Genomic DNA, 27,979 nt, shown 5'->3' with positions numbered 1-27,979 from the left:
TCAAATTGCTGAGCCTAGAGAAGGATTTATTCTCCCATTACAGGAAAGTCACAAGTGACTTGTTCTGAGGTATGTTTGAGCTATGAAGGACATGGATTGGCAAGCTCTGCACATGAAGGTTTCTCTTCAGGTGAAACTTCTCAGGGCTGAACAGTCTCTGCAGGAACCAGGTTCCCTGTCGTATCCAGCTGCATACACTTACAGGTGCAACCCGACACAGGACACTCCGCATGGTCCCTAAAAAACAGGTCAAGCAACAGTCAAAATCCAAATGCAACATTCTTACACTTATTCCTCTGTATCACGCACCTCTCTGCAATGCAATTGTACAAAATGGCACTTGGAAAGAAATACGGTAATCAAAATCCAGAGGAAAAAAAAGCATTAGAATTTGAAGTTAAACTTGAAAGTTACTGAACATTCAGGAATTTTTTTGCATATGTAGCAAGATACCACATTCACAGTTATGGAGGTATTGGGGCCGTGCCGAGTTTCAACTAAAGCCAATGAGACAAACTGGGGCACGAGCAGTACAGGCTGACTGGCGTTGCTGGAAATGCAAGTTCAGTACGGTCTACACTGCATGAGGGCCTAACCCTCCTCAGCACTAGCTTACTTAAAACTGGTGCACTGGTTTGACATACACCCTACCATTTTATCGGCAATAGATTACAGAATATATAAACACACTTTTCCCCAATAAAGTAAATAATGTTAACGTTCATTTAAATCACAAACATATTGAAACTTACAAAAGTATTAATGTTACAGTTTCTGGTTATACTACACACATACACACACACTGTTAACAAATACATTCATCCTTTGCATATGCATTAAGAGGTAAACCTAAATCATTTAAGAGTATGTGCTGTATATCCTAGAACTCCAAGCCTATTAAAGAGGAAACGTGTGGAGTACCTGAACCAGCTAAGCATATGGCCAGCATGCCCGCCGTGCCTGCAGTTGTGACACCATGTAAACCAGTTGTTAAACTGAGCTAGTTTTTTGTCCTTGCTCAAGTCTACTTTTTCATCTGATTTGGATCCTCCTATGGGGAAAAGAAAGTCATCATTATTAACTAGTTTCTTAAAAGCTGTGATTGAAAATACAAATAATGTATCATACTGAAATAGTAATTTTGGTACTAGGATCTAGTTTAGATTGAAAGAATACTAAAGACAGTTTTCCTGCATTATTTAAAAAAAAAAAAAAACACATTTATTTGAAAGTCTAAATTACAGAGACAGAGAGAGATCTTCAATCTGCTGGTTCACCTTCCAGATGGTCCACAGCCAGAAGCTGGGCTGGGCCAAGGCCAGGAGCTTCATCTGCATCTCGCACAAGGGTCCGCAGGCCAAGGACTTGGGCCATTTTCTACTGCTTTTCCCAGGCCATTAACAGGGAGCTGCATAGGAAGTGGAGCAGCTGGGACACAAATTCGCATTACATGGGATCCCAGCATTACAGGTAGTGGCATTACCAATTTTGGCACATTTCAGCCTCTTTCCCATGTTCTTAATAGCCAATTAAAAATGGAAAAACACAAATGATCAAAATCCACTAGAAACTATCTGAATCAAAGATTTTAGAGAGGGGCCAGCATCATGGCACACAGAGAATTAAGCCACCATTTGCAATGTTGGCATCCCCTGTCAGAGTACCAGTTCAAGAGCTGGCTGCTCGACTTCCCATCCATTTCCCTGCTAATGTTGCCTGAGAAAGCAGTGGAGCTAGCAAGAGAGAGACAGAGAGTGAAAGGAGGCATGGCTGCAGGCCGCCATCAGCTTGTCAACCCCCAAACATCCACACTGGTACTGCTGACATACAAAATAAAAATCCCTGACTAAAATTCAAATAAAAAATTAACTGTACATTAAAAAACATTATATATTCCCTTTATCTGACCAAACAAAAAAGTCACTGGATCAATTATTGATATCAGCAAGTCTTTCATGGATGTTAACATAACTGAACAGACTGTAGAACAGGATATAAAACGTGAGATCTGGAAAGGTACTTCAGACCAACAGCCTCTATGAAAGAGAACTACAGCAATTTCACAGAGGTAAAGCTGACATTCTGATACGCTACGAAAATATTCACTGTACTGCTATGCCAAATACCCAAGAATTTTTCATTACATTTTTTTGCCATACTATCATTAATGTCTGGAATACATTCCTAGTCACTGATATATTATGCCCTATTGACTGCTACTCTTAATTTTCCCAAATGTTTACCAAAAATACTAAAAAAGAAACAAGCAATGTAAACAACCATTCAAATATGTATATATATATTTATATATGCTAGGTAACTAACAAACACAGCTGAAGCAGCATTTGGCCTAGAATTCAGGGGACCTGGCTTCTAGGTTACTGACTTCCTCTATGCACTCAGATTGCAAAGATGAAGAGGAAATGTTTAAGCTAACTGAGACTAGGAAAAGCTCCTTCCGCAGACAAAGTTGGAAGTTAACAGATACAGGTAAAGTGATTTTCAAATTTCAAGCTTTGAGGAATTTCTATTAGTGGAGTAATCTTAAGAAAACAGTATAATTCTAAGATTACATTTAAGCTTTTTTTTCTTTATAAAAAATTCTGTGGCTACAACTTGTACTCGTGCGTAAACCAATAGGAGCGGAAAAGTCGCAATACCTTTCCTTTATTTCTCAGCTTGGCTTTCTAGTAAGTCTAACTTCACTGATTATAGGCTGCAGTATTAGAGACCGTCCTTTGTATGGGTGATTCTAGAACGGAATTTGTTCATGAACTCACTTGACAGTAGAGATGACATTGAGCATTAATGCCCTTGAACTCTATTCTGTAACCACTGAACGCCTGCTCTTCTTGCTGTGGGGGTGCTACCCCTGTACTGGCCCACAGCTCAGGCTCCACTTCCCTGCTTCAACTGTGACAGCATGACAACCCAGCAGAGGCCATACCACCAACTACACGTGTTCACCAGAAAGACGACACTGCCAGCAAACACCTTCAGCCTGCCTTCCTCATAAACTTTAAACTTGTTCACATTTGTGAGATCACCTGAAGTATAGTAGATAGAGCATTTATTTTTAAAGCATATAAACTTAGAAGGATCACAAAAGCTTTCAAGTTATTAAACTTCCCTTTTTTTTTTTTAGAAATAACACAAACTATCCTGTGGTTTATTTTTGTCATTAACTCAATTATACAGGAACAGCTCCAGCTCAGAGAAGTAACGCAGAACTATGCCATACCAGGACAGCTAGATACAGGAGTCCCCATGTTAATGAGGCAAAGTGCACAGCGAGGAAGGGGTTTGCGACAGCCGGGGCAACTTGTGACTTTGGATTTCGTCGGGGAGCCGCTCACACCATACTGACTGAAGCCTCTGCCCTGGTGCGGCACGGTGGAACAGCTGTAGGAGATGGACTTACCGCAGAAATTGCAGCTCACAAACACCTACAATATGAACAAAAGGAGAAACAAGCGTGATATAAATCATAATGGGATCATTAAACTTTGATTCCAACAAATCCTTTTTAAGCAGTCTTCAAAACTTTATTTTATATTGTTATGTGATTCACATACTTACTTACTACATGATTCACAGATTTATTTACTAAATCTGACAAGTTCTCATTTAAAATCTCCACTTTGCAGTTATATTACTTGGGTACTTCCTTTCTGTTAATTTAACTATAATCTTCCTAATACCATTGATACTGGTGGAAAAACTACGGAACCTCAGACCACCACACTTTAGAATTCACACTGGCCCACTGCAAAAATCCATCTATCACTTCTAAATCAAAGTTCTACAATGGAATCTTCCAGATACAATTTTCTCATAAAGAAAACACTCTGTTCTAAAATAAAAAGGAGTAAAGGATCCTGGAATGATAAACAGCCAAAAACGTTTACAGTGAACTATCAGTCACTTAATCTATTGTTGTGGAATATACTCTATCACGTAATGCTGTGCTACCAATATTCTGATTAACAGAAGCACACGAACTCTCCATTTCCTAAACTAAGCACATAGCACCATCCAGTGCTCACACTGAGGATAACGTAACATCTGACATCCAAACCAAAATTGTGTTACATGATCTTATGTGATCTCCCCTTCTTTTAAACATATGAAAAGAATTATTTATACCACTATTTATTAGACCCTCAAAGTTTGTCTTAATGCACATAAGTAATGCAAAAGGACTTAATATACAGAGACTCTAAAAGATCACGGTTTGGATCCTCAGAGGGTTTGGAAGATAGCAACTTCAGATGATACTAGGAGTGATTCAAGTTTCCGAGTTCCTGTGGGCCTGCTGTGGTTTGTTCCGTCTCACACTACAGGCCAAGATGCTAAGAGGATGGTCAGAAGTAACAGAACCGAAGACTGATGACTGAGGAAAGAGTGCAGCGTAGGACAACCAGACGTCGCTGGGATGACAGCATCATCCGAAAACGCAGCGAACCACCGAGTTACAACTTACCTGTGCTAAAGGCTTGGAACTTGGGTCCAATTTACTCCTGTGAATATCAAATTCAGCTCGCTTGTGCCAAAATCTCCAAGCATCTAATAAATTTCTGTAATTCTCAATCCAGTACTGAACCCTTTCATCTTTAAGAACATCTAAAGGTGAACCCTAAAAACAAAACAAATAATTTCAAATATTCAAATATTTCTTGACTAACAGACAAAAAAAAACAGACCTTTTTAAAACTTTTATTTAGACAAAAGCTGACTTCTAATGAAGATGCTGATAAACTGATGGAAGCCACATTGATTTACTTAGAGTTCACGCCCACTCCTGACACAAGCATGTACTATAAATACTACACCTGGCCCAGGAAGTGGATTACTCCATTTCTCAGTGTCGTTTAAGGAGTTGAGAGCAAACAATTCACCTTCCTGGTTGAATTCAGTAAGTAATGATGTAAATACCCTTTGCTGTAACAAAGACAATCCTGAGGTTCACAAATCCTGTACACTATCTAATCCAAATGCACACGCAAATCACTCAATCACATTTTAAGCCCCGAGTGTGGAAGCTAACAAGGTACTGCAGACTTGGATGCTGCATTTATATAGAAATGTGTTTCTTGGATGCAGTTAGAACAGACATTTATTAGCTTAAAAGAAAATTCAAAACAAAACTCTTAGTTTTTTGCCTTTAGGCCAGCAATCTGTGTTTTTAAAATTCTCAGTGAGAAGAGCTATGCAGTGCTCTAAAAGTTTTCCTCCAGCTCTATCTCCCTTGGATGCTGAGCTAAACCGATCCAAAGCCAGGAGTCAGGAGCTTCCTCCTGGACTCCCATGTGGGTGCAGGGTCCCAGGGCTTTGGGTCATGCTCTACTGCTTTCCCAGGCCACAAGCATGGAGCTGGATGGGAAGTGGAGCAGCTGGGACATGAACTGGTGCCACACATGGGATCCCGGCGTGGTGCCACATTACAAGGTTACCATGTCTGGCCCAGGAGTTTTTAAACCATTGTACAGTTAAAACTGAGAGAAAAACAGACAGCCCCAAATGACTCCCACCGATAATACAAAAGGAAAATAGGATATAAGAGAACCATCGTATAACTTGTCTCAGGCAATTCAAGGAGGCCTAACTGAGATCAGGGAAAGGGAATCTCACGTAGAAGGCTGGTTCTCACAACAATCAGAAAACCACAAGTGAGATTTCTTTTTTCCATTTAAGCCCTATGCAAACTGAAGTACAGCCAAGACTGGTACCACCAAACGTCACATGAGAAGATGTGGGGGTCAGTCACCTGAGGCACAGGTGTTCAGCTACTCAGCTGGTTAGGGTCAAGCTAAATGCAAGATCCAAAGCAAAGCCCGACTGCACCTCTCTTCCAGCTGAGGAAAGCACACACACCACATGGGCAAACTGCTCTTGTAGGCTGCCGTCAGCCACACTGACCTGCAGCATGCAGTAGCTGGCCGTCTGCACATCCCCTGTTCTGTCCACGTAGCTCTCCATTAAATCCACTCCGTCCTTAGTCAGGCCTGTAAGCAAAATGCCTTCCAAGTTGCCAGCTTCTTTCATTTCATTGGTCAATTTTTCAATGTATCTATTTAACTGGAAAATCCAAAGTGATTTTTCTAAAGTAAAGGTTTGCTAGAAGGATATTTTGTACTTCAAATCTACCACATTTAGAAAAACTTCAATCCTCCTGGAGAGTATTGGCTAAAATTCCCACATACTTACCAAGAAGTCTGCATCTATCTCTTTTAATGCAGTATCCATGGTCACTAACTAAACACTAAAAGACATTTGGTATGTTCTCATGATTATTTTAAAAGAACGATAGATGGTTTACAATTTTAAACAGAATTGTCCTCATCAGTCAGGAAAGTTTTGTTATTCATCACTGTAGTATATAAAGCCATAAAATCTGAGTTGGAATTTCAGATCATCAAGAAGTCCCATTCCAGCAATGGGGACTTGGCCTTGCTTGTGGCTTCAGTAAAGCAGCTCCAGCCACTAAGTGCAGCCTCCTGCTCGTCAGTGGGAGTGGTTTAGGCAATGAGCTCCCTGCCATCCTGGGTTGAACTCCCAGCTCCTGGCTTTATCCCTGGCCAGCCCAGACCACTGCAGGCATATGGGGAATGAACAAGCAGATAGAAGCTCCCTTTCTCTATTTCAAGTCGTTTCCTTACGTCTTCCGAGACATTATTCTGCCATAAACACCAGTCAAGTCTCCTCTTTATCACTCCAGGATTTTATCATTATTATAGTTCTTGACATACTGTTTTTACTATTTAAAAAAATTTCTTTATTTAATCTGAAAGGCAGTCTCACACAGGGAAACAGAGAAAGACATCTTCCATGTACTGCCTCACTGCCCAATGGCCACAAGGGCCAGGGCTGGGCAAGGTCAGAGCCAGAAGCCAGGAACTCTTTCTGGATCACCCACACTTACTTGTGGCAGGGACCCAGATACTTGGGCCATCACCTGCTGTCTTCCCAGGCACATTAGCAGGAAGCTAGATCAGGAGCCCAGCCGAGAAAACAGTAAGTACTGGGCATGACATAGCTGCACCCAAAGTGGTTTAACTTGCTGAGCCACATGCCAGCCCCACACTAACTCCTCTTACATGTATTTCTCCTTCACTAGATACAAAGCAGAGGCAGTCAGAAATGAATGTTCTGAAGGAGACTTTAGCATCGTAATAGCTTTTTACTCCATAAAGCAAAAATATATTAAAATACCAAATCAGCATTCCAAGTAAGTAAATTAAGCTATGCAAGACATGCATGTCTTGATAAATGCGTTTTCAGAAATGCTGCTACATTAAATCTCACTTATATGTAATTATGAAGATTTTAAAAAAAATATATGTATTTATTTGCAAGAGTTGCAGAGGAGGGAGAGGCAACGACAGAGAGACAAACAGAGACAGAAACAATCTCCCCCTGCTGGTTCACCACCTACACAGCCACGACGGCCAAGCCTGGGCCCAGTCAAAGCCAGCAGCATGTGAGCAGGGGCACCAGCACCTGGGTCGTCCTCCACCATCTTCCCAGGCCACTCACAAGGGGCTGGCTGGGCACCCAAACGGAACGCCAACACTGCAGGCTGTAGCCTCACAGCATGCCACATCGCAGGCTCCAAAGTTTCACTTCTTAAAATAATGATGTGACAGTGAATGTTACTCACTTCAAGTAGAGTTAAATCTGTTCTTACCTGAGCATCACTGAGGAATTTACAAGCAAATGCCACTCTGTCACGAACTGCAACTTTGTTTTCATACTAGGAAGAGAAAAAGCAGTTAAACTGCACATGCTGTAAGTTCTAAACTTTTACAGTCTAATTATGCACCTGGTTACTTTCAAATATATTAGTAAGTCACTGTACACATACTGACAGGGCCTTAAGTCATAAAATGCCTTACCTAACTCATACAAGATAGACAGTCACCCTGATGACAACTTTAAGATTTATGTACTTATTAATGCGAAAGAGTGACATAAATAAAGGGAGAGAGAGATATAGACATCCTACATTCCACTGGTCCTAAGCCAAGGACTAGGAATTTCATCAGGGTCTCCCAAGCAGGAGACAACTCAAGTCCTTGAGCACCACCTGGTGTTTCCCTGATATATCAGCTGAGAGCTGGACTCTTAACAAGAGGTGCCAGGGCTCCAACTGACACTGCTGTGGATTGTGGGAACCCCACGTGGTGGTGTGACTCACGGCTCCAGGACAACCATCCCAATGCACACAACATATTTACATAGCAAATTACATTTTATTTGCTTTTATTTGAAAGACAGATTTTACAGAAAAAGAAGGAGAGCTAGAGAGAGGTCATTCATTCATTGATTCACTCTCCAAATGGCCTCAACAGCCAGGGCCAATCTGATCTGAAGCCAGGAGCCAGGAGCTTCTTTGAGGTCTTCCATGTAGGTGCAGAGTCCCAGGGACTTGCGCCATCCTCCTCTGCTTTCCCAGCAAATAAGCAGAGAGCTGGATTGGAAGTAAGGCAGCCGGGATGCAAACCAGCACCCATATGGGATGCTGGTGCCACAGAATGTAGGATTAGCCCACCACTGGCCTCACAAATCATCTTTATGTTTATGTAGCTATAGATATTTAGAGCTCAGTTCTTAAGCTAAAGGAGTAAATCCTTACTCCTTTTTAATGTATAAATTACTAAAACTATAAAATGCAAATCCAACTTGATATCTGTTAACAAGCCTGGGCATCACACTCAAAAAGAGCTGCTGAAAATGGTTTCAGACACTTTGTTTAAAGCAATATACGCTCGGGGCAGATGTTGACCTGGTGGTTCAGCACTAGCTGAGACACACCTATCCGTTACTGCACAGCCGGCTCCGGCTCTAATGCCAACCAGGATCCTGCTCACCGGCAGCCCAGAAGTCCATAGATGACACCTCAAGTAGTAGGGTTCGGGTTCCTCACCCATATGGGGGGCTAGACTGAAGTCCCAGCTCTTGGCCTTAGTTCAGCCACTCCAGCTGCTGTACACATTTGGGGAGTGAATCAGAAGACAGAAGCGGTTTCTTTGTCTCCCAAATAAATAAGTAATACATATTCATAAGTAACAGACAGTACTTGATGGCAACAGACAATTTAAAGATGTCAACAGATAAAAACTTCAATTTTAATAGTTTCAATTTTATCATATATTAGTAAATATTATATAAACCAGAAATCAGCTTACCAAAACTCCATCGTAAGTTCCTGTTTCACTGGTCAGAAACGCGAACATGACACACAGGTATGGATTGTTCAGTTGCAATCGCAGGGTGCTGCACATTTCTCTCCAAAGGGAGTTTTTTTCATTTGTGTACCCTGACAAGGCCATGGCTACCACATTGAGATTCAGGTCTCCTGCATGTTAAACACACCAGGTTAATCAGAGTGAGCAAAGGTTCGATGTCGCCCACTGCAATAAGTTCAGCTTCAGAAAAGAACCTTAAATGTACCAAGAATTTTCCACATTTATTACAGAAGCATTATAGCTTTAATTTTGTTTCCTGAGTCTAATAAACTTCCGTTCAATCTATGTGCTTCTCACTTTGTTCTTAAAAGCCATATTTAGTTCCATAAGTATTTCCCCAAAACTAGTTTGTACTTGCTTCCCCTGCCTATTCTATTAAATTATATATAAAGTTTTTGAAAAATAACAATAAAAGCAGCAAAGGGATACATTTTGTTTCTGCATAAAACCATTTATTTTTAAGAGAAAAGGAATGTTTGGTTTGAAATTGTTTCTCTCTACCTTCACTGAATTACTACAATGACTGCATGAGCTTTTCTGGGGATTGTTAGTATGTCTCCATCTACAACCCAATTCTCCAGGTACACGTGACAGAAAAGGATCATGCTTTTAGACAGCAGCAAAATCATAATAGACTTGTAGAATTTAAATATTAAATTGTTTTTCATCACCACATACTTTATATTATGCATTCAAACAGGGATGATGTGGTTAGTGTAAAAGTTAAGAAGCAGGCACCTCAGGTTTTTCCCTATGGCTCACTCTAACTATAATGGTTTCAAAATCAACCAAAAGGTCTTGGCACAGTGGCCTAGTGGCTGAAGTCCTTGCCTTGTGTGTGCCAGGATAGCATATGGGTGCTGGTTTCTAATCCTGGTGGCCTTGCTCCTTGCTTGTGGCCTGGGAAGGCAGTAGAGAATGGCCCAAATCCTTGAGACCCTGCACCCGTGTGCGAGACACAGATGAAGCTATGGACTCTCAGTGTTGGATCGACGCAGTTCCATTTGCTGTGGGCACTTGGGGAGTGAATCAGTGGATGGAAGATCTTCCTCACTGTATATCTGACTTTCCAATAAAAATAAATTAATCTTTAATTTTAAAAAGTTTATGAGCTATTTTTTGAAGAAAAAGGCATTAAAATGGACATATTTGAGCACTTCCTATAATATATTTTTGTTTTTATACACCTAAAGGAAGATACAAATGAAAAGAATGGGTTAATATCTAGAATTGTGCTCTTTCAACGAAAATTTACATAAAAATATTGACCAGATACTTGAACATGAACAGCCTTGTCTAGAGTTCTATCAACACAACTAAGTACCTTTTTCTGAAGATGCCCCTTCGTTCAGGATCTGGATTGCTCGCCGAATATCCAAGTTGAACAACGCCACAGCAGCAGCTCTTTCCCACTCCCCCTCTTGTACGAGGGAGTTCAAAAAGGGCCCTACATCCACATCCGTTCCCTTCCTTATCCACCCACAAAGCTGCAAAGCTAAGATTCTTTCTTCATTTAAATTCTGAATATCAGCTTGCTTATCCAACCCACTCCAATTGTGTCTACTGCTTTCCACCATTCCTAAAAAACAGAAAATATATTCACATATTTGGCTATTTTTAAGTATACTTGGAAAATAAATCATTTCTACAAAGAAATATTTCAACGATACACTTAAGCATATTCAGAGATGGGGGTGTTTGGCTTAGTGACTAAGAAGTCAGGATGCTGCGTCCCACGTCCAGGGGCTGGGTTGGATTCCAAGCTCCAGCTCCTAATTCCAGTTTCCACCAGTGCATACTGCAGAAGGCTGCAGGTTCCTGAGTTCCTCCCACCCCTGTGACAGATCTGGACTGAAGCTCTGATCACTGAGGGCATTTATGAAATGAACTGATGGATGGACTCTCTCAAATAATAAAAAATACACATGTTCAACCTCTTAGCTGCAGTTTTACGTCAGTACAGATGTGAACCAGGCCACAAATCAAGCATCACTGAGCTGCTTCTTAGCAAGAGAGAAGCGAGACGCGCTGAAGGAGCGGGCTGCTCCACGGGCTGGTTCACTGCTGCCTCCCTGACCTGCAGGTCACAGCAGACACACCCCTTCCTAGCTCAGTCACCACCCATGCTTCTATGTCTTACCCAAACTCCCATATTTTATTCACTGATTTATTTTCCAGTCTATCTCTTCTTTCACTAAACTACAGGATCCAAACCATAAGGTACTGCCCCTGCCCAGTGTGTGTGTCTCCCTCCCTCCTTTCCTGCTCTGTGCGTACAATACATGAGAAAAACGAGAAGGATTCAAGTACCTGGAACACTGAAGACAAATACTAGCACAGAATTCTGTGAAGGGTTTTCCCCCCGGTATACATCAGAAAACTTCATATTCTAATCTTTTTTTCTAACAAAGCAGTACTATTCTCATAGCATTATTTACTCTGCAATTAATCCTAAAAGTAGAGTAATGTAACATGGGATGAAATTGCTGCCAAATAAAGACAGAGTACATGAAGATGAAACTTCACACCTTTACTAACCACAACTCGAAACACTGTAGCATGCTGCATCATCAAAGTTGTCACTATGTGATTACCTCTTATGGTAATTACATGGATTTTCAAAATAAACTCAGTTATGAATCAGGCAACATAATGGTCTAATATTACCAACTTTATTATCTTTGCAAAAATTTGTATTTGCAACTTGCAATACTCAGACATTTACATAATTACATACGATACCACAATAATACATTAGTATATAACTAGACTAATGGAAAGCAGACAGGTTTCCAGAAATCTTATTGGAAATATTTACAAATCTCATTAATGGGCATTGCAGCCACTTGGGGAGTGAATCAGCAGTTGGAAGATATTTCTCACTGTCTCCTTCTCCCTGTAAATCTGACTTTCCAATAAAAACAAATAAATCTTAAAAAAAAAAAAACAAAAGGAAAGACATCTCACATCAGAGCTCGGTGGCTGCAGGCAGGCAGGAAGGGCTCCCTGACACCTGCACCGTGGCAAGCACACACTGTATAATTCAGTGCAGGTGGGCTGATTGCTAAACTACAGATTATTTGCATATAGGAACTGAAATTTTTTTGCACCAAATTAAACTTCCCTTTTAATTCTACCCTACACTCTGAAGTACACTCACAGAGCAGAAGTAAAAGCATATGCAGATCAGATATAAACGAGGTCCTGAACTCAGCTGACTGGATCAGATGGAGACCTGCAATGCGGGCCTGGCCCATCGGCGGGACCTCGACAGAGGTGTGGAGGTATAGAAAAGTGACACGATAGAGAAACTGCTTCTCTTAATCTCATGAAAGGCTGTCAAGCAATGAAGGTCTGTGAGAAAACCACTGGCAACAGGGAGCAGCAACTGCAAAGAGCTAAGTTCTGTCAGCAGCACAGGAAGCTGAGAGCTGACATCTGCCTGCGAAGGAGGCAGCAGGGCCAACCTCAGCCCCGTGGCCAGCCCAGCCATGCCCACACACATACACAGAAATGATGCAGCCACACATGAGAAACAAGTAAATATCCTACATAATGCCTGGAAGAACAAAAACAGTACGTAGAAAGGCATAAACTGCTCCACTACAGCTAATCCATACTTCTAAATAACTTGTGTGATTATCTGACATGGGTTGCGGGAAGTACAACATCTAAAGCACCACCTGTGTTAGCGCATACCTGACTGCTTTCCAGAAAGATGAATTACTTGTAAATGTCTGGAAACTCAAAGAGCCAATTACACTTGAAATTTATTTTACTTCTGAAAAGAAATTCACTGATTTTAATAGGACTTCCCACCCACCGAAATGAGGAAGCACTCTGCCCTATTTGTAACCAGGAGGGAAAGTCTGCCTAAAGACAAAATTCAATACTGGCTTTTGAAAGTGAGTTAGTTTTTAATAACTTCTTATGAAGATGTTGAGTGATTAAGTTAATAAACACTCATTTTAAAAGTTAGGGGCTGGCAAGGTGGTACAGCCAGTTAATCATCCACTTTTGGCACTGGTATTCCATGTGGGCACAGGTTCATGTCCTGGGTGCTCCATTTTCGATCCAACTCCCTGCTTATGGCCTGGGAAAGCAGGGGAGAATGGTCCAAGTTCTTGGGACCCTGCACCCACACGGCAGACCCAGAGGAAGCTCCTGGTTCCTGACTTTAGATTGGCTCAGCTCTGGCCATTGCAGCCATCTGGGGAGTGAACCAGCAGATGGAAGACCTCTCTTTCTTTCTCTCTGGAAAACCTGCCTGTCAAACAAAATTAATCTTTTAAGAAATTAATCAAATCACATATTTTGAATAACAAATTTAAATTCTTAGGTTGAATGTGGTCATTAAATTTCAGCTGAAACAAACTGCAGGTACATTTAAGATGTTTACTTTTATAGCTCTTATACATTTTGGGTTCAAAATTGGTATTATTTAGTTGCCAGTAAAATAACAGTTCAGGGGTGGGTGTCTGGCATGGTGGTTAACAGGCTGCTGAGGATAAAGAATCCCCCGTGGAAGTGCCCGGTTCAAGTCCCGGCACCGCTTACTTGGGGTTCAGCTTCCTGACAGCATGAGCCTGGCAGCAATGGCGGTAGCTCAGGTCTTGAGTCCACCGCCACCACACCGGCCCCTGGGGTTAGGCCTGGCCCTGCCCTGGCTATTTTGGACATCTGGAAAGTGAATGAGGATGTGCAAGACCTTTCTCTTTCAGATAAATGAAAAATGATTTTTTAAACATATTGTTTTTAAAATCCTGTTAAAATAGGTCAGTATAAAGCAGAAATTTATTTTTCCAAATGATCTCTTAAAGTTTCATAATAAACAGTTTTAGAGTTCTATTTTATAAAGCTTATGTCATGAGACCAATATATGTGAACCCAGGGTTCACTGGTGGGAGATGAACTGTATGTCAAAGGCATGAATTCTGTATCCTGTATTTTGGCTCCTGAGAGACCTTTTTATAACCTGACAACTGCTACAAAAAATGGGGGTTATCATGGGACTTCTAGGGGGAAGGAAGAGACAGAGAGATACAGTTCATGTTCACTGGTTCAGTTCCCGAGTGCAGGCAGTAGCCAGCGCGTAAGGCCAAAAGCTGGGATCTGGAAATTCAATCCGGGTCTCCTATGTAGATGGCAGGAATTCTATCACGTGAGCCATCCCACTACCTCCCAGCACCGGCAGAAAGCGAGCCAACAGCCAGAATATGGAATCGAATCTAGGTACTCTGATATAAGATGAAGATGTCTTAAATACTAGGCTAACATCACTACTCCTACCATGGGTTTTTTTTTTTTTAAAGATTTTATTATTTTTTTTCATTGGAAAGGCAGATATACAGAGAGGAGAGACAGAGAGGAAGATCTTCCACCAGATGATTCACTCCCCAAGTGAGCGCAACGGCTGATACTATGCCGATCCGAAGCCAGGAGCCTCTTCCGGGTCTCCCACGCGGGTACAGGGTCCCAAGGCTTTGGGCCGTCCTCGGCTGCTTTCCCAGGCCACAGGCAGGGAGCTGGAAGAGAAGCGGGGCTGCCAGGATTAGAACCGGCGTTGCCAGGATTAGAACCGGCGCCCATATGGGATCCCGGGCGTGCAAGGTGAGGACCTTAACCACTGCTCCACCGCGCCAGGCCCCTACCATGGGTTTTAATAAAAATATTTTTAGCACGTGTAAATTCTTAGTTAATCCATGAAAAAGCATTAAAATCTATTTATGTACATCATATTACACAAAAGAAACAAAACTATATTCTTGAATTTGAAATTGCTCTTATATAAACAGAATATTTTATTAATGATTCTGAGTTTACATAAACACTGGCATGTTTAAAACAATTTGCTTCAAATCAGTCATCATAGACAAGATCATCTAAAGATGTTAATATTATTGTATTGTTTTGCCTCTTTCATCAAGCAGTAACATCATCCATTATTTATGAGAACATTTTGGTGTTAAACTAAAATCCTAGCTATTTTATCCCTTAAAAATCACTTTGAACAGACCAGTTCTCTAGGTTAGAGTTTACTCTTTAAGAATTAAATATGTGTGTATCACGTTTGGAATTGAAAGTTAGCCAACACTTAATTCCCACCATCTTTAAAGCAGTGTATTATTCTCAGATAACACTGTGAACATTATCATGCAATATTATTCAAGGAACTTCCTCAGAGCATCTGTTCTGATCTGGCTGACTTCTACACAAGTTTTTTCAATAAACGTGTGTTTCTTCGCTTCCTGGCTTTCTGAGTTCCAATGGTTTGCACCTCCCGAGACTTTAGCTACTTCTTTTATGGACACAACTCTAAATTGTTCTCCCTGCAAAACAGTTCCTTTATAACCGAAACTACCTAACTTCTCAGAAATTTCACTTCCTCCACATTTTCAACCCTATGTTGTCATCTATCACTCGTTTACGTTTTCCAGTATTGTCCTGTCTTGGTTGTCATCACTATCAAAATGGCCAATGAGTGAATCACGGTTTTGAAAATATTCTTATTCCTCCTGTTTTACTCTCCATTATTTTGTCTCTGGTAAAATAGTGCTAGCCTGCAGTCAGCACCCCAAGGTTTCTGCGGACAACTCTCCTCCTGTCTTGTCCCTGTATGCTGCCTGTAATGCTTGTCCCTGTAATGCTGAGCTCTCTGGTCATTGTCCCTCTAACATGTCCATGCCAGCTCCTTCCCACTTTCCCTTCAGCTTACCTAGAGGAGGTGTGTCCCCTACTGTCCAAAGCCCTGTCTCGGACCTGATCCACTGTCTCCCATGACCAGAGAGCTTGTTATTCCTGTTATTCCGACCCCTTCAAGTCACAGCTGCATGCTCTTTCTTGCTTCCTTTCGCCAGCATGTACACATGCGTAAATCAGTCCCAACACACAGCAACACAAAAGCCTAGCGTGACTCAGACCTGTCTCCTGCTATGAATATCTTTTTACTTCTTTGTATAGTCGAGCTTCTCGAATTATTTATAACTGATGACTTCACTTCTTCAATCCACTCTAGATTTCTAATCCAATTGCAAACTGCCATGCCAATATTGAAGCTCTTTCCCCTATTACTACTCATTTTTAGTTCTTGGATTACTTTTCAGTTTTTGTATTACTGACTCATTACTCATTACTGATTTTTCTCATCCAGATGAATTTATGACCTTTTGGTTTTTCTTCTATCTCACTTTCCAAACCTCCTCAGTCTACCTGAAGCCATTTCTTAGACCATTCATTTTTGCTCTGTCTTGGGAAAATATCATGTGCTCCATTAACTTTTATTCTAACCCACTTAGTTATACTTCTCACATAAACTTTGAATCTATATTCTCTTGTTCAGTGGGCATCCTACCTAGCCATTTTGACTCTGACTTGCTCCAAAATAAACAGTTTCCCCTATTCTCATCTAATTAACTGGTATCATAATCAGCTAATTTTCTAAGATAAATACAAGTGTCCTTTGGTTTTTAATCTCTACCCCTTCATCAAATTAATCATTAATTTTTCCCTACACTCTAATTCATTCCTATTGGGCCTGGCACAATAGCCTAATGGCTAAAGCCCTCATCTTGCATGCATCAGAATCCCATATGAGCACTGGTTCACTTCTTAATCATCCCACTTCACATCCAGCTCCCTGCTTGTGGCCTGGGAAAGCTGTTGAGGATGGCTCAAAGTCTTGGGACCTGCACCTGTGTGGGAAGAAGATCCTGGCTCCTGGTTTCAGATTGCCCCAGTTCCATTTGTTGCAGCCACTTGGGGATTGAACCACCGCATGGAAGAACTTTTTCTCTGCCTCTCCTTCTATCTGCAAATCTGACTTTGCAATAAAAATAAACGAATCTTATAAAATTAATTCCTTCATATTGCTCCAGGTTCATCTGCTACTAACCTTGGCAAGAACACCTTTCATTTTTGGCTGATCACTGTAGGTTTCTACCAGGTGTCCCAACTACCAACTTGGATCCTCCCTTGACCCTACACACACAGTGACAAATCTAATCTTGCCACAATCCTTTCAAGTCCTCCTTCAGTAAATCTCGCTCAACCTTTAACATGATTTCAAAGTCCTTCCTGAGAGAGCCTACAGTTTACTTTTCTGCCCTCCATTCTTATTTCCTCTCTCATGCAGCTCCATACTAATATTTCTACATTTTCTTCCTGGGTCACTGCCTATGTTCTTCCCTATCTGGACTTTGTTTCTGCCTCCACGTCCTCCAATAAAGCTCTAAACATTCCTGTCAGATACTTCTTGTACAGAATTTTCTCCCTTGTGTTATAACTGCTTGTTTACTTGTCCACTGTCAGCATAGAATGTAAACTACCCAATGGGGAAGGCACAGTCTTGCTCACCCTCTACTAGGAAAGGCGCGATCTATCTCGCTGACAGTTATATTTCAAGAGCGTAGGTTCATTTCTGGGACACAGAAAGCATGAACAAATACTGGCTGAATGAGGAAACTTACCTCACATGATAATTAGATAAGTTAATGCATCATGAATTTATTAATCATTTGATTCATGTGGGTAAAACAACTTTACGTTTTTATGTCATTATGTCTAATTCACAGTAAGCACTGTTACGGTTTGTCACCAAACTAAAAAATAGCTCTGTGCTCTAATAAATGCACATACATAGGTTAATGTAGGCAAGATCATTCAATGTGTTCATTATGTATTTACTATTAGACCCAAAATTAAAGAAAGAGGTCCTGCCATGTAAAACGGAAATGAGATCCATCAGTGCCATCTTGGACAGTAATTTGTATTCTTTTTGCCTTTATGTAGTAAGAATAAAAGCAAAATACAAACCAAGATAGATCTAGTCATGTGGAAACCTGACTACTGTGACTCAAGGGTAGATGGCTCGGCTGGTCTCCACCAGGGTCACAGGGATATTCTACTCTGCCTGAGTGTTCTCAGAAGTAGGCTGCTAGCATTTCTCTACAAAGTGTCAAAGTGCAACACACACAATAACCATTTCAGAATAACATGGCCTGATTTTAAACAGTTAACATATTGTAAGTTCTGCAAACTTGGTGCTTAATGTTTCCCAGCAGTGGCACTAAAATCTAAAATCATGAACCATGTTTACTCCAGTTCATTTGTCAGGGTAATTCACTGTGTTTGTCCTTTTGCCTATGTCAACAAAAACAGTAGTTTCTAATTAAAGCCATTCATTTTACTATTTTTAATAATTTTTTTTTTAGAACACTAAAATGAAATAGATAAGAAATCTATCACTCCATTCAGCAATGGAGGTCAAAGTCACCTCAAGTCCCCTAAGGGTCTCTGGCTCAAAAAGCAAAAACAAAAACAAACAAACAAAAAGCTGCATGTACAACTTCTACTGTTCCTGACTAAATAATGTGAACTACTAACTACTTTTTTAGCATCTTGACTCGGATCTAAACATGATCACCAAAAGCTAAAGATCAAACACTTGGTTGAGGAGATAATTATAATAAAACCCACAATAAAATCCTAATAAAAGCAGTAATACCCAATGCTTACAGCAGTCAGTGAAAACAGAAGTTTTCATAATTCTTAGGTAATGTATTAATTCCACTCTTACATCAATTCACTCTTTGAGTGATGAGAGTCGGCTTCACGCATGGCCCCCTCATACTAGACTACACTCGAGTCATAGTTAATCCTTGCAATCAGATGGCTACTTGAACTATCTGGACAGCAAACAGATCTAGGTTTTGAAAAGCAAATGATGTGATAAAACTTGAATTAGCAGTCTACATCTTATAAATCAATTATGTGCAAAGCCACTGAAAGAGAGTCAAAAAACAACACTGAGTAAATGAATACACCTCACAACATCAACGTCACTTCAAAGAACCAAGACCATGTCCCAGGTATGAATGTACTTCACTCAACAGCCAGCTACATCATCTAACCAGAAAACCAAAACAGAAAAAGGATATTTACATAAATAACCCTAACATAAACAGTGAGGACCAAAACAAAGGGTACGAAAGTTTAAAAACACACTGAAGAAAAAAAACTGAAATTTTCTTACCCAAAGATGATTTTACAATTGACTTAATTCCTGCATAAACCAATGATCCTTTGTTGCCTGGAGACTTCTGATCCACATCTTCTGTATATTGTTTCATAAGTATTTCAATGTATAGGAAATACTAACTGATGACGTATGAGAAAATATCTCAAAGCTAACCATATCCTGATTTGGATCCAATTCATAACAGGCATCAGGGAAAATAAAGTGACTCTGCTATGCATTTTCTTCCTCCTACACTACTTGCAAAGCAGTATTTCAAGTTCAAGAGTTTTGACTAATTCACTTCATTAACTTTAGAATTACATAATGTGTACTTGCTTATAAAACTGCTGGCATATTTATAAGCTGACCTTTCAGCAAACTTACAGACATCCCCTGCCTTCCTAATGTGACACAACTGAAAGGCAAAGGATATAGTGCAGAGTGTACCACAGTGACTTGAGCTGTGGGTCTTCATCTCCAGCTAAAACGTGATTCCTCCACAGCTGCTCTGTGTCGAGCCCGTACCTCGACAGGGCCCGGAGGCGCATCTTTGTGGCTATATCTTTTTCTAAAGAACTATCGTTTTCTTCTTCTGTGCATTCATACAAATGACGGCCACAAGCCCACATTAAAGATGTAACGGGACTCCAGGCAAGGGATATCCTTTCAAAAACAGTAAAGTCAGACATCGTTCGGTTGGGAGTTAAAACGATCATTCGATTTTGACTTGTTGGGTGCCATGCAAAGGAAGCAATGTAATTGTCACAGGGTTGCACGCTTCTTTCAATAATTGTGGGCTCAGTTTCATCCCCAATAGGAGTGGGTGTGTGCTGCATATCATACAGTCTAATGATATTACTATCCCTTGTTAAAGTGGCAAGCAGACCAGTCCTGGTTGGACACCATGCTACTTTGGTTAAGGGCTTTGGTTGCTCAGTTAAAGTCAGAACTGGCTTCTCAAATTTTCTAAGGTCCCATATTGCAACCTGACCTTCATAGAAGGAAGCTACACGATCATGGAAGTATGGGTCGACAGTCACCCCCTGAACAGCTTTTGTATTTACAAACATCTTCTGGCTCGTATTCCGAAGATCGAATATGGCTAGGTTCCGATGCATACCAGCCAGGAGAAGTTTCTGGTCTCGTGGAAGCCAACAGAGAGAGAGACAAGCATCATTTTGTCCTAATTCATAAAGCGGCTTTGTTACTAATAACGTGCTTTCCGTTTCGCCTGCTGAAAGTCTCACTTTTTCCATGGGAACTACATCAGGCGTATATTTGCTGCAGATATCCCATATCAGCACAGAGAAGTCTGCTCTGTGCTTATCGAGACCAGCAGCAAGCCAGTTACTATCCAGAGGATTCCATGCAAGGGTATTGCATTGTCGTGCATGTTTTGGAACAAACTCTTTCCCAATCAAATCTTTGAACTTGGAGTTATGATCCTGACCAAGACTTGTAAGCACAACTCGACCGTTTGCTTGTCCAACTGCCAGGAGACATTCAGGATCATAATTGAGATACCAGGCAACGCATTTCATGTAAGGTGTATCTGAATTGATTGACAGCAACGTGGCTGCAGAGTCCTCGGATAAACGTAAAGATCCAGCTTTGAGTTCTGAATTCACAGTAGATTCCACATGGTACAGGCTCAGTTCTGAGTCGCAGACAACAAATCTGTCAACTTGGTGTGGTGCCCACAAAATGTCAGGTTTGGTACCACTCATGTTTACGGATGTGCTCACGGAGTCCAGTCAGGTCCATGCACTGAAAGTATTTAAAGGAAGTGTTAAAATACCAACCAAATACAATTATGAATTTAAATAAACTATTTAGGAAAATCAGGAAATTGTCTACACAAGTATCCTCTTTTTCAATGTTTGTTATTTTTTCATCCACCATGAAGGCATATTTATGAATTAAGTGAAAGAAAGAAAAGTCAGAACTTTCTCCAATAAAATGAACTAGTAGGGACATGAGAACTCCATTCTGGCCTTATTTCCCAAGATCAATTATTTTAATTGCACTGTTACTAGTACTTCCAATATAACCTCTGAGTTATAATAACTTTAGCGTGGTGAGCAAATTAGTAAGTGCCACCACCCTTTGAAGACAAGAGAACTAAGAAATGTTATGAGTTGTGCTCCTAAGCAATAGGGCAGAGCAGCTCTGCTGTCCAAGAGGGTAGCCACTAGCCACTTGTGGCTACTAAGCGTTAGAAATGTGACTGGTTCATACTTTAAAATAAACAACCAAATGTGGCAATCATAATACACAAGCATAATACACAATTTAAAGCACACTGTGGTCCTGAGAAAGAGGGGTCTTACAAATACCAGTGGAAGACAAAAGGCATTAATAAGGCAGAATAAACTGTGGAGCTCAGTAACAAACACAACTTCCCTCCCGAGCTCTCCTACATCCTAGTTCTGACCTTCAGAAAAGCCACGTTGTGTGGGAAGCTCCCTTGCTCCTGCTCTACACAACAAAAGCTGTTTAGATGAGTACTTCTTGAAACTCTTTCACGTACTATCTGGACCCCTATTGACTTATTTTTAAAAATCAGAAAATTGACCTTAACATAATCATAAGGTCTATGGATGGCGGTTACATTAGCCAATAATATTTTGTCTAAAATCTGCTAAAATACATGACTATTAAAAAGCATATAAACTTGTGTAGAAGCCTCCCATTTACAGTCAGCGGTACACACACATACTTACTAGAAGCTGTCTCAGACTTGGACTCTATGAACTTTTGAACAGTGCTGAAATGGGATTTTTGAGAAGATACATATTCTAGAGGTTTTAGCACAAACTAAAAAAACTTATGATTAAAAATGACATTTTTAACAAAAGTTTGTTTGCAAAAGCTTCTTTTATTAAGAATTTGAGGAGCAGAAAGAGAGGTTTCCCACCCTCACTGATACTTTCCCCAAATGTCTGCAATGACCAGGTGGGTTACAGGTGGAAGGCACTCAACCTGGGTCTCCCACATGGGTGGCAGGAGCCTGAGTACTTGGGGCCCAGCCGTGCACTGGGAGAGCGGAGCCTGGACTGAGACACTCGCAAATGGGATGTGCAGGCTTTACGCAGAACCGGAACTGCTATACCAAATGTCCTCTCCTGTCTACAATCACTGAGATGCCTAACAGAAACGGGTGAGAGGTAAGAATCTGGGTCCAAAAGGAGCTTACATGCATCGCAACTTGTACCTGCACAGGCTCACAGTTCTTAGAGGGTGAAGCTTTGGTTCACTCATCTCTCTATCCCCGGCACACACACAGGCTGAGCATCCCTAATGCAAACTTGGAAATGCCCCAAACCTAAAGCTACTGAGTGTGGTATGACAGCGCTAGTGGAAAATTCTAGACAGGTCAGAGTAAAACTGCAGGCACATAAAACAAACAAATGAACAAACAATAGCAACAACAATAATTTACTCTTCAGCTAAGCTATATTCAGAACAAAACACAAACGAATTTCTTTATACATGGATTCTAGCCCAAGCTATCTCATTCTAAAAATTCTAAAAACAAAAAAATAATAAAACTAAAACCCTTTTGTCCCAAGCATTTCTGACAAGAGATATCCAACATATACCAAACAATTCACCTCAACCATATTTGCTTTACCCTTTGATCTTCAGTAAAAATTACTGGTCTAGAATTTCATAGACTCACATAATTAAGATGATTAGGAAAAACATAAAAGTCTTACTTTCTGGCTTTACTTTTTTTCTTTCTTTCTTTCTTTTTTTTTTTTAGCATTTCTGAAGTCCAGGACCACTTTAATTATATAGGGACTAGCCTCCTCAAGTTCCTGATTCCCTCAGCACTTCCAAGGTTTTTCAATCCTAGGTCAACCTAATGATCTTCTGTCCAGGCAAGCTTCTGCGTTTCAGCAGAGGGAAGTCAGGGTTCTGAAGTTGTAAGAATGGAAAGGTGAACAATATAGCTGCCCGAGGGGGCTGACTCAGCCATTCTTCCACCCTTTGTTCTATTCTAGTCCTTTAGAAATCCACCTGTTCCAACATCAGAATCATCTTTTCATTTTAATTTTCTATGTATTCTTATTTTATTAACTGTGAGGCAGAGACAGAGAAGAATCTCCTATCCACTGATTCGCTCTCCAAAAGCTGCCAACAGGCAGTGCTGGGCTGGCTACACCCAGGAGCCAGAAGCTCTGACTGCCTCCCACACAGAGGGCAGAGACCCTAGCATCTGCTGCTGCCCAGAATGAGTCTTAGCACACAGCTGGAGTCTGGAGCAGAACAAGGATTCCAACCCAGTCACTCCAAATGGGACGTGGGTGCCCCTGCTGTGACAAACACCTACCCAGAAAATAAACTGTTTTTTAATGACACAATGCTGACCAGGTTATTCAGTCCCTGCTTAAAACCTTGTAATGTTTTGCAACTGCTCTTAGTATGCAGAATTCAGAATCCTCAATATAACCTCTAAGGCCATACATGTCTTTGGCATCCACCTGCTCTACCCTGATGGGCACATCCTCCCCCTGCTAACTGCAGCTGCACTGTCCTTTCTGCTTCCTAGAACAAACCTACCTCCCCAGCGCCACACCTTTGCAGGTCCTCCGGGAGATGCGCACTCTTCTCTCTCCTTCTCGGACAGGACAATGCCTGCTCCAGTGTTACACGAGTCATTCTCCATACTCCCCCTTCAGGACAGGTAGGATTACTCATATACACCTGTACTGAAATGTCTCCCATTTCAAATCACTGTGTCTATCTCTTCTACCAGAGCCAGTGTAAGCTCCTTAAGAGGAGGTGAAACGCTTTCACTCCACTGTACCCTCAGAACTCAGCACAATGAAAGACACTCAGGAGTTGGTCAATAAGTTCTTGCCAACTAATGCATGTACTAAATAGTCCCCCTAATATTTCTCCCAGGACCTGATATCCCGATAGCCTTCCTGGCAGAAGCTGGGTCAAGCCAAGAGCAAGGCACCCTCAATGACGGGCAAGAGTTGTAAAGGGAGCCATCCTAAGACAGGATTTATCCTAACTAAATTATTTCCCCCTTGATTCTGTAACTGTACTGAATGCTGGGAACAAGACAGTGAATAGGGTGGAGGATCAGGCCCCTGGTCAATTAGAAATTTCATTCCAGTGATGCAGTTCAGTCTAATCTTAAGGGTTCAAGACAGTACGAATGAAGAGGAGGAATGGCACCTCAAACAACACGAAGTAGCTAAGACAGCAAAGAGGAGACAGACAGTGCCATACAAGGGTTTACACTCACATCTTCCAAGACAGAATACATTCATTGGTGATACTCTAAGAACTAACCCATCTTCCTATGTTGCTGAAAAGTAAAATAGGCATTTAAACAAAATCTATAACCTTATTCACATAACAAATAGTCTGATAAAAAAAAAAAGCTAATGCCACAGGGCTGTGGCTCAACAGGTTAATCTTCCATTGCAAGTGCCAGCACCAGTTGTACGGGCAGCAGTTCAAATCCTGGCTGATCCACTTCCAATCCAGCTTCTTGTTTATAAACTGGGAAAGCAGTGAAGCACGGCTCAAGTTCTTGGGTCTCTGCACCCATACAGGAGACCTGAAGAAAGCTCCTGGCTCCTAGTTTCAGATCAGCATAGCTCCTATCATGGTGGTCATTTGCAGAGTGAAGCAGTGGATTCAAGACCTCTGTCTCTCCTATTTGCAAACCCGCCTTTCAAATAAAAATAAACATTTTTTAAAGATTATTTAGTTTATTGGAGGGTAAGATTTATAGACAAGGACAGTCAGAAACATCTTCCATGTGGTGGTTCATTCACCAAGTGGCCACAATGGTTGGAGCTAAGCGATCCAAAGCAAGGAGCCAGGAGCTTCTTCTGGGTCTCCCAAGGGGGTACAGTGTCCAAGGATTTGGGCCATCCTCTACTGCTTTCCTAGACTACAAGCAGGGAGCTTTATGGAAGTGGAGCAGCCAGGACACGAACTGGTGTCCACATGGGATCCTGGCACATGCCAGGCTAGGACTTCTTCGGTCACTAGGCTACTGTGCAGGGCCCAAAATAAAAAAGTGTTAGAGAAAAAAAAAAGTTGGTGACACATCACATTTTTCTTTTTTAATTTATGTGGAAGACATAGAAATGATTGCAAGAAAGCTGAGCCATGGAGATCTTCCACATGCTACTTCATTCTCCAAGTGCCTGGAACAGTCAGGACAAGGCCTGGGCAAAGCCAGAAGTCCAGCACTGCACCCCCATCTCCCACGCAAAAGGCAGGGACACAAGGCAGGGAGCCATTACCTCTTGCCTCCCAGGATGCACATCAGCAGCAAGCTGGATGGGAAGGAGAGCAGCCGGGGCTGGGAACGAGGCACACGGGTACTAGATGCAGGCGTCTCAAGCTTCCATCATAACGTCTGCGACACAAAACCCACACAAGAAAAACCCATCTTACAAATCACAAATGAGAAGTGTATAAGACTATGATTATAGAAACTCTTGATTTACATGGTTATCAACAGAGACTCATCACCAGCATTTCTTGTGGTGTTATACACTTTATTTATACTACAACCCTTAAAACCTGTTAGTCATATAGAATCACAGGACTGCAAACAGAAGATCAACAAATTTCACATGGGACAAAATGAAAAGACTAGATGTCTTGGCTCCTGGCTCTTAAACCAATGACTTAATTTGCAAGACCTGTGCAATACAAAAATGCAGTGCTCCCTCATCTAAAACCTTCAAGACAGATGCGGTAGAGTACACCGAGCTGCTCTACAATCCGCACACTGCGGAGGGGTCCATTTACAGAACTACCCTTTCCCGAAACGCACCTCTTCACAGCGCAACGCACAGCGGAGTTGGAGCCTTGCTCGCGACACACACCACTGGGAATCCGGTCCACAGCAAAGGACAGGACCCGGGCGCCGAACTCCTCCAGCCACTGACCAGCTCACAAAGCCCGGAGTCCGCCCTAGTTCTACCTCAAAGTCGTGACAATCCAGAGACAGCTCTTGGCATCACCGAGTCGGATTGTTAAGAGCTCAGGAAGCTTATCCTTCCAAATACTGCTGTCCTTGAGAAGTCGGGTGTATAGGGGGGCAGAGGTAGGTGGAGTTTGTAACAATCACCCCTTCTAGGAGCTCCTTACCTTCAAATGTAACAAGTGTTCTCATCAATGCTTTCTTAGCCGACTATGCCTTCATCATCAGACCCCCCACAACAGTGCTATCCCACAAGAAACACGGCTTGAGTCACATTTACAAAGAACGAATGAATCAAGAAAACCAACGTATCAAAAATAGTATCCTTTCAGCACAGAACCCATTTTAAAAAAGTGGTACCGGGCCCGGAGCGGTGGCGCAGTGGTTAAGGTCCTCGCCTTGCACGCCCGGGATCCCATATGGGCACCGGTTCTATCCCGGCAGCCCCGCTTCCCTTCCAGCTCCCTGCCTGTGGCCTGGGAAAGCAGTCGAGGACGGCCCGAAGCCTTGGGACCCTGCACCCACGTGGGAGACCCGGAAGAGGCTCCTGGCTTCGGATCGGCATAGCATTGGCCGTTGCGCTCACTTGGGGAGTGAATCATCTGGTGGAAGATCTTCCTCTCTGTCTCTCCTCTCTGTATATCCGCCTTTCCAGTAAAAAAATAATAATAATAAATCTTAAAAAAAAAAGTGGTACCCAGCCATGGAAATCCTATGTGTCCTCAGTAGCTCACAGCGCTTTTCAAGTCCATGTGGCTAAGGGGCAGTCAAGTCCAATGCACTCTGACTGCACGAAGTGTACAAAGGGGCCGACCACATGCTTTGGGCCTCTTACGAAAAGTGACAAACAGGAGGGCCGTATTTCAGATCTCCACGGCGCGCCTCCAAGCTCTCCTTATGCAGATCTCCTTAAGCAAACGGTCTGCGAAAGCAGTCCTTTGCTGAAGCGCCTCGGCCAAGCTCGGGGCATCTGCAAGACTTCTCTACCCTCTGAAGGAATTCTCACGGCTCGACGAAGGGAGCGGAGGCGGCTCGGGGGGGAGAAAGGCCCTTGAAGAAGTCCTGAGCAGGGCGTATGCAGCCATTCCGGGTAAACCGGCCACCTGACGGCCACTCCCACGCGCCAGACACCTGGCCCAGCCTCCCGTCCACGCCGGGGACGCGACTCCTCCGCCCGGACCCGCCGCGCCGGCGCTTGCAGCGCGGACCCCCCGCGCCCTCGGCCGTCGTCCCAGCGCCGGCAAGGCTGGGAGGCGGCCCAGGGCCCGCCCGCGCCCAGGCCCTCGGCTCGGGGCTGCCCTTGGGGCCCTCTCGGCGGCCCCGCGCTCCCGAGAGGCGACACCCGGCCCGGGCCGCACTCACTGACCTGAAGTGGTGGCGCGGCCGCCGCACAGCCGCTTCCGGCCTGGACGCTGCCCCTCCAGCCGCGGGAGCCCGGACGCGGCCAAGATGGCGGGCGCAGCCCGTGCACTGGGACGGCGGGCCGCGGCCCACGACCCCACTACCGCGTCTCGGGGCCGCGCGGCCGCGCCTGGGCCTGGGCCTAGGCAGGGGAACGCCTCGCGGGTCGCCCCGCCCCTGGGCGTGGCCACGGCCGGGGAGACCCCGCCCCCCGCCAATCGGGATAGCCCCGCCCCCGGGCGTGGACGCGACCGGGGAGCCCAGCCCCGCCCTCCTGATCTCCCCGCCCCCCGGGCGTGGCCTCGATCCTGGAGACCCCGCCCTCCACTCCCGCGCCCCAGCCCCAAT

The 27,979-nt window shown here is 42.7% G+C and overlaps 2 protein-coding genes across 5 annotated transcripts in view; one reads left to right on the top strand and one right to left on the bottom strand.

Moving 5' to 3' along the window:
- Positions 1-9: 9 nt before the first annotated feature.
- Positions 10-27,758, bottom strand: MIOS (meiosis regulator for oocyte development). 4 transcript variants are annotated; one of them, XM_040964580.1, is made up of 12 exons: positions 27,597-27,758; positions 25,542-25,657; positions 19,697-21,030; positions 19,279-19,377; positions 10,573-10,827; positions 9,189-9,358; positions 7,688-7,753; positions 5,920-6,078; positions 4,484-4,636; positions 3,242-3,446; positions 922-1,051; positions 10-237 (listed from the first exon to the last, which is right to left on the bottom strand). In XM_040964580.1, exons 3-12 carry the CDS (start codon positions 20,988-20,990, stop codon positions 141-143), a joined length of 2,628 nt encoding a protein of 875 aa, XP_040820514.1. In that variant the 5' UTR covers positions 20,991-21,030; positions 25,542-25,657; positions 27,597-27,758; the 3' UTR covers positions 10-140. The 4 variants fall into 4 exon arrangements, 3 of the variants coding, with proteins under 3 accessions (XP_040820514.1, XP_040820513.1, XP_040820515.1); XM_040964579.1 differs by lacking the exon at positions 27,597-27,758 and having other exon boundaries at positions 25,542-26,549; XM_040964581.1 differs by lacking the exons at positions 25,542-25,657; positions 27,597-27,758 and adding an exon at positions 26,231-26,549.
- The window catches only part of COL28A1 (collagen type XXVIII alpha 1 chain), a 130,606-nt gene continuing 129,932 nt past the window's right edge, over positions 27,306-27,979 (top strand). Inside the window, exon 1 of the mRNA XM_040964512.1 lies at positions 27,306-27,796. Coding sequence (XP_040820446.1) covers positions 27,306-27,796 — 491 coding nt within the window. The remainder of the gene's footprint in view (positions 27,797-27,979) is intronic.

Source organism: Ochotona curzoniae, unplaced genomic scaffold, assembly GCF_017591425.1.
Source record: "Ochotona curzoniae isolate NIBS_2020 unplaced genomic scaffold, NIBS_Ocur_1.0 scaffold_3835, whole genome shotgun sequence".
NCBI classification, from domain to species: Eukaryota; Metazoa; Chordata; class Mammalia; order Lagomorpha; family Ochotonidae; genus Ochotona; species Ochotona curzoniae.
The sequence above is the reverse complement of the archived record's forward strand: the minus strand, read 5'-3'. Positions and strand labels throughout refer to the sequence as shown.

Excerpts from the sequence above, each read along its gene's own strand:
- MIOS (XM_040964580.1), bottom strand. The coding sequence starts at position 20,990 with ATGAGTGGTACCAAACCTGACATTTTGTGGGCACCACACCAAGTTGAC. Across the intron at positions 3,447-4,483 it reads GTTCCAAGCCTTTAGCACAG|GTGTTTGTGAGCTGCAATTT; the intron begins GTAAGTTGTAAC and ends TTCATATTGTAG. Across the intron at positions 238-921 it reads CATATGCTTAGCTGGTTCAG|GGACCATGCGGAGTGTCCTG; the intron begins GTACTCCACACG and ends CCTGTTTTTTAG.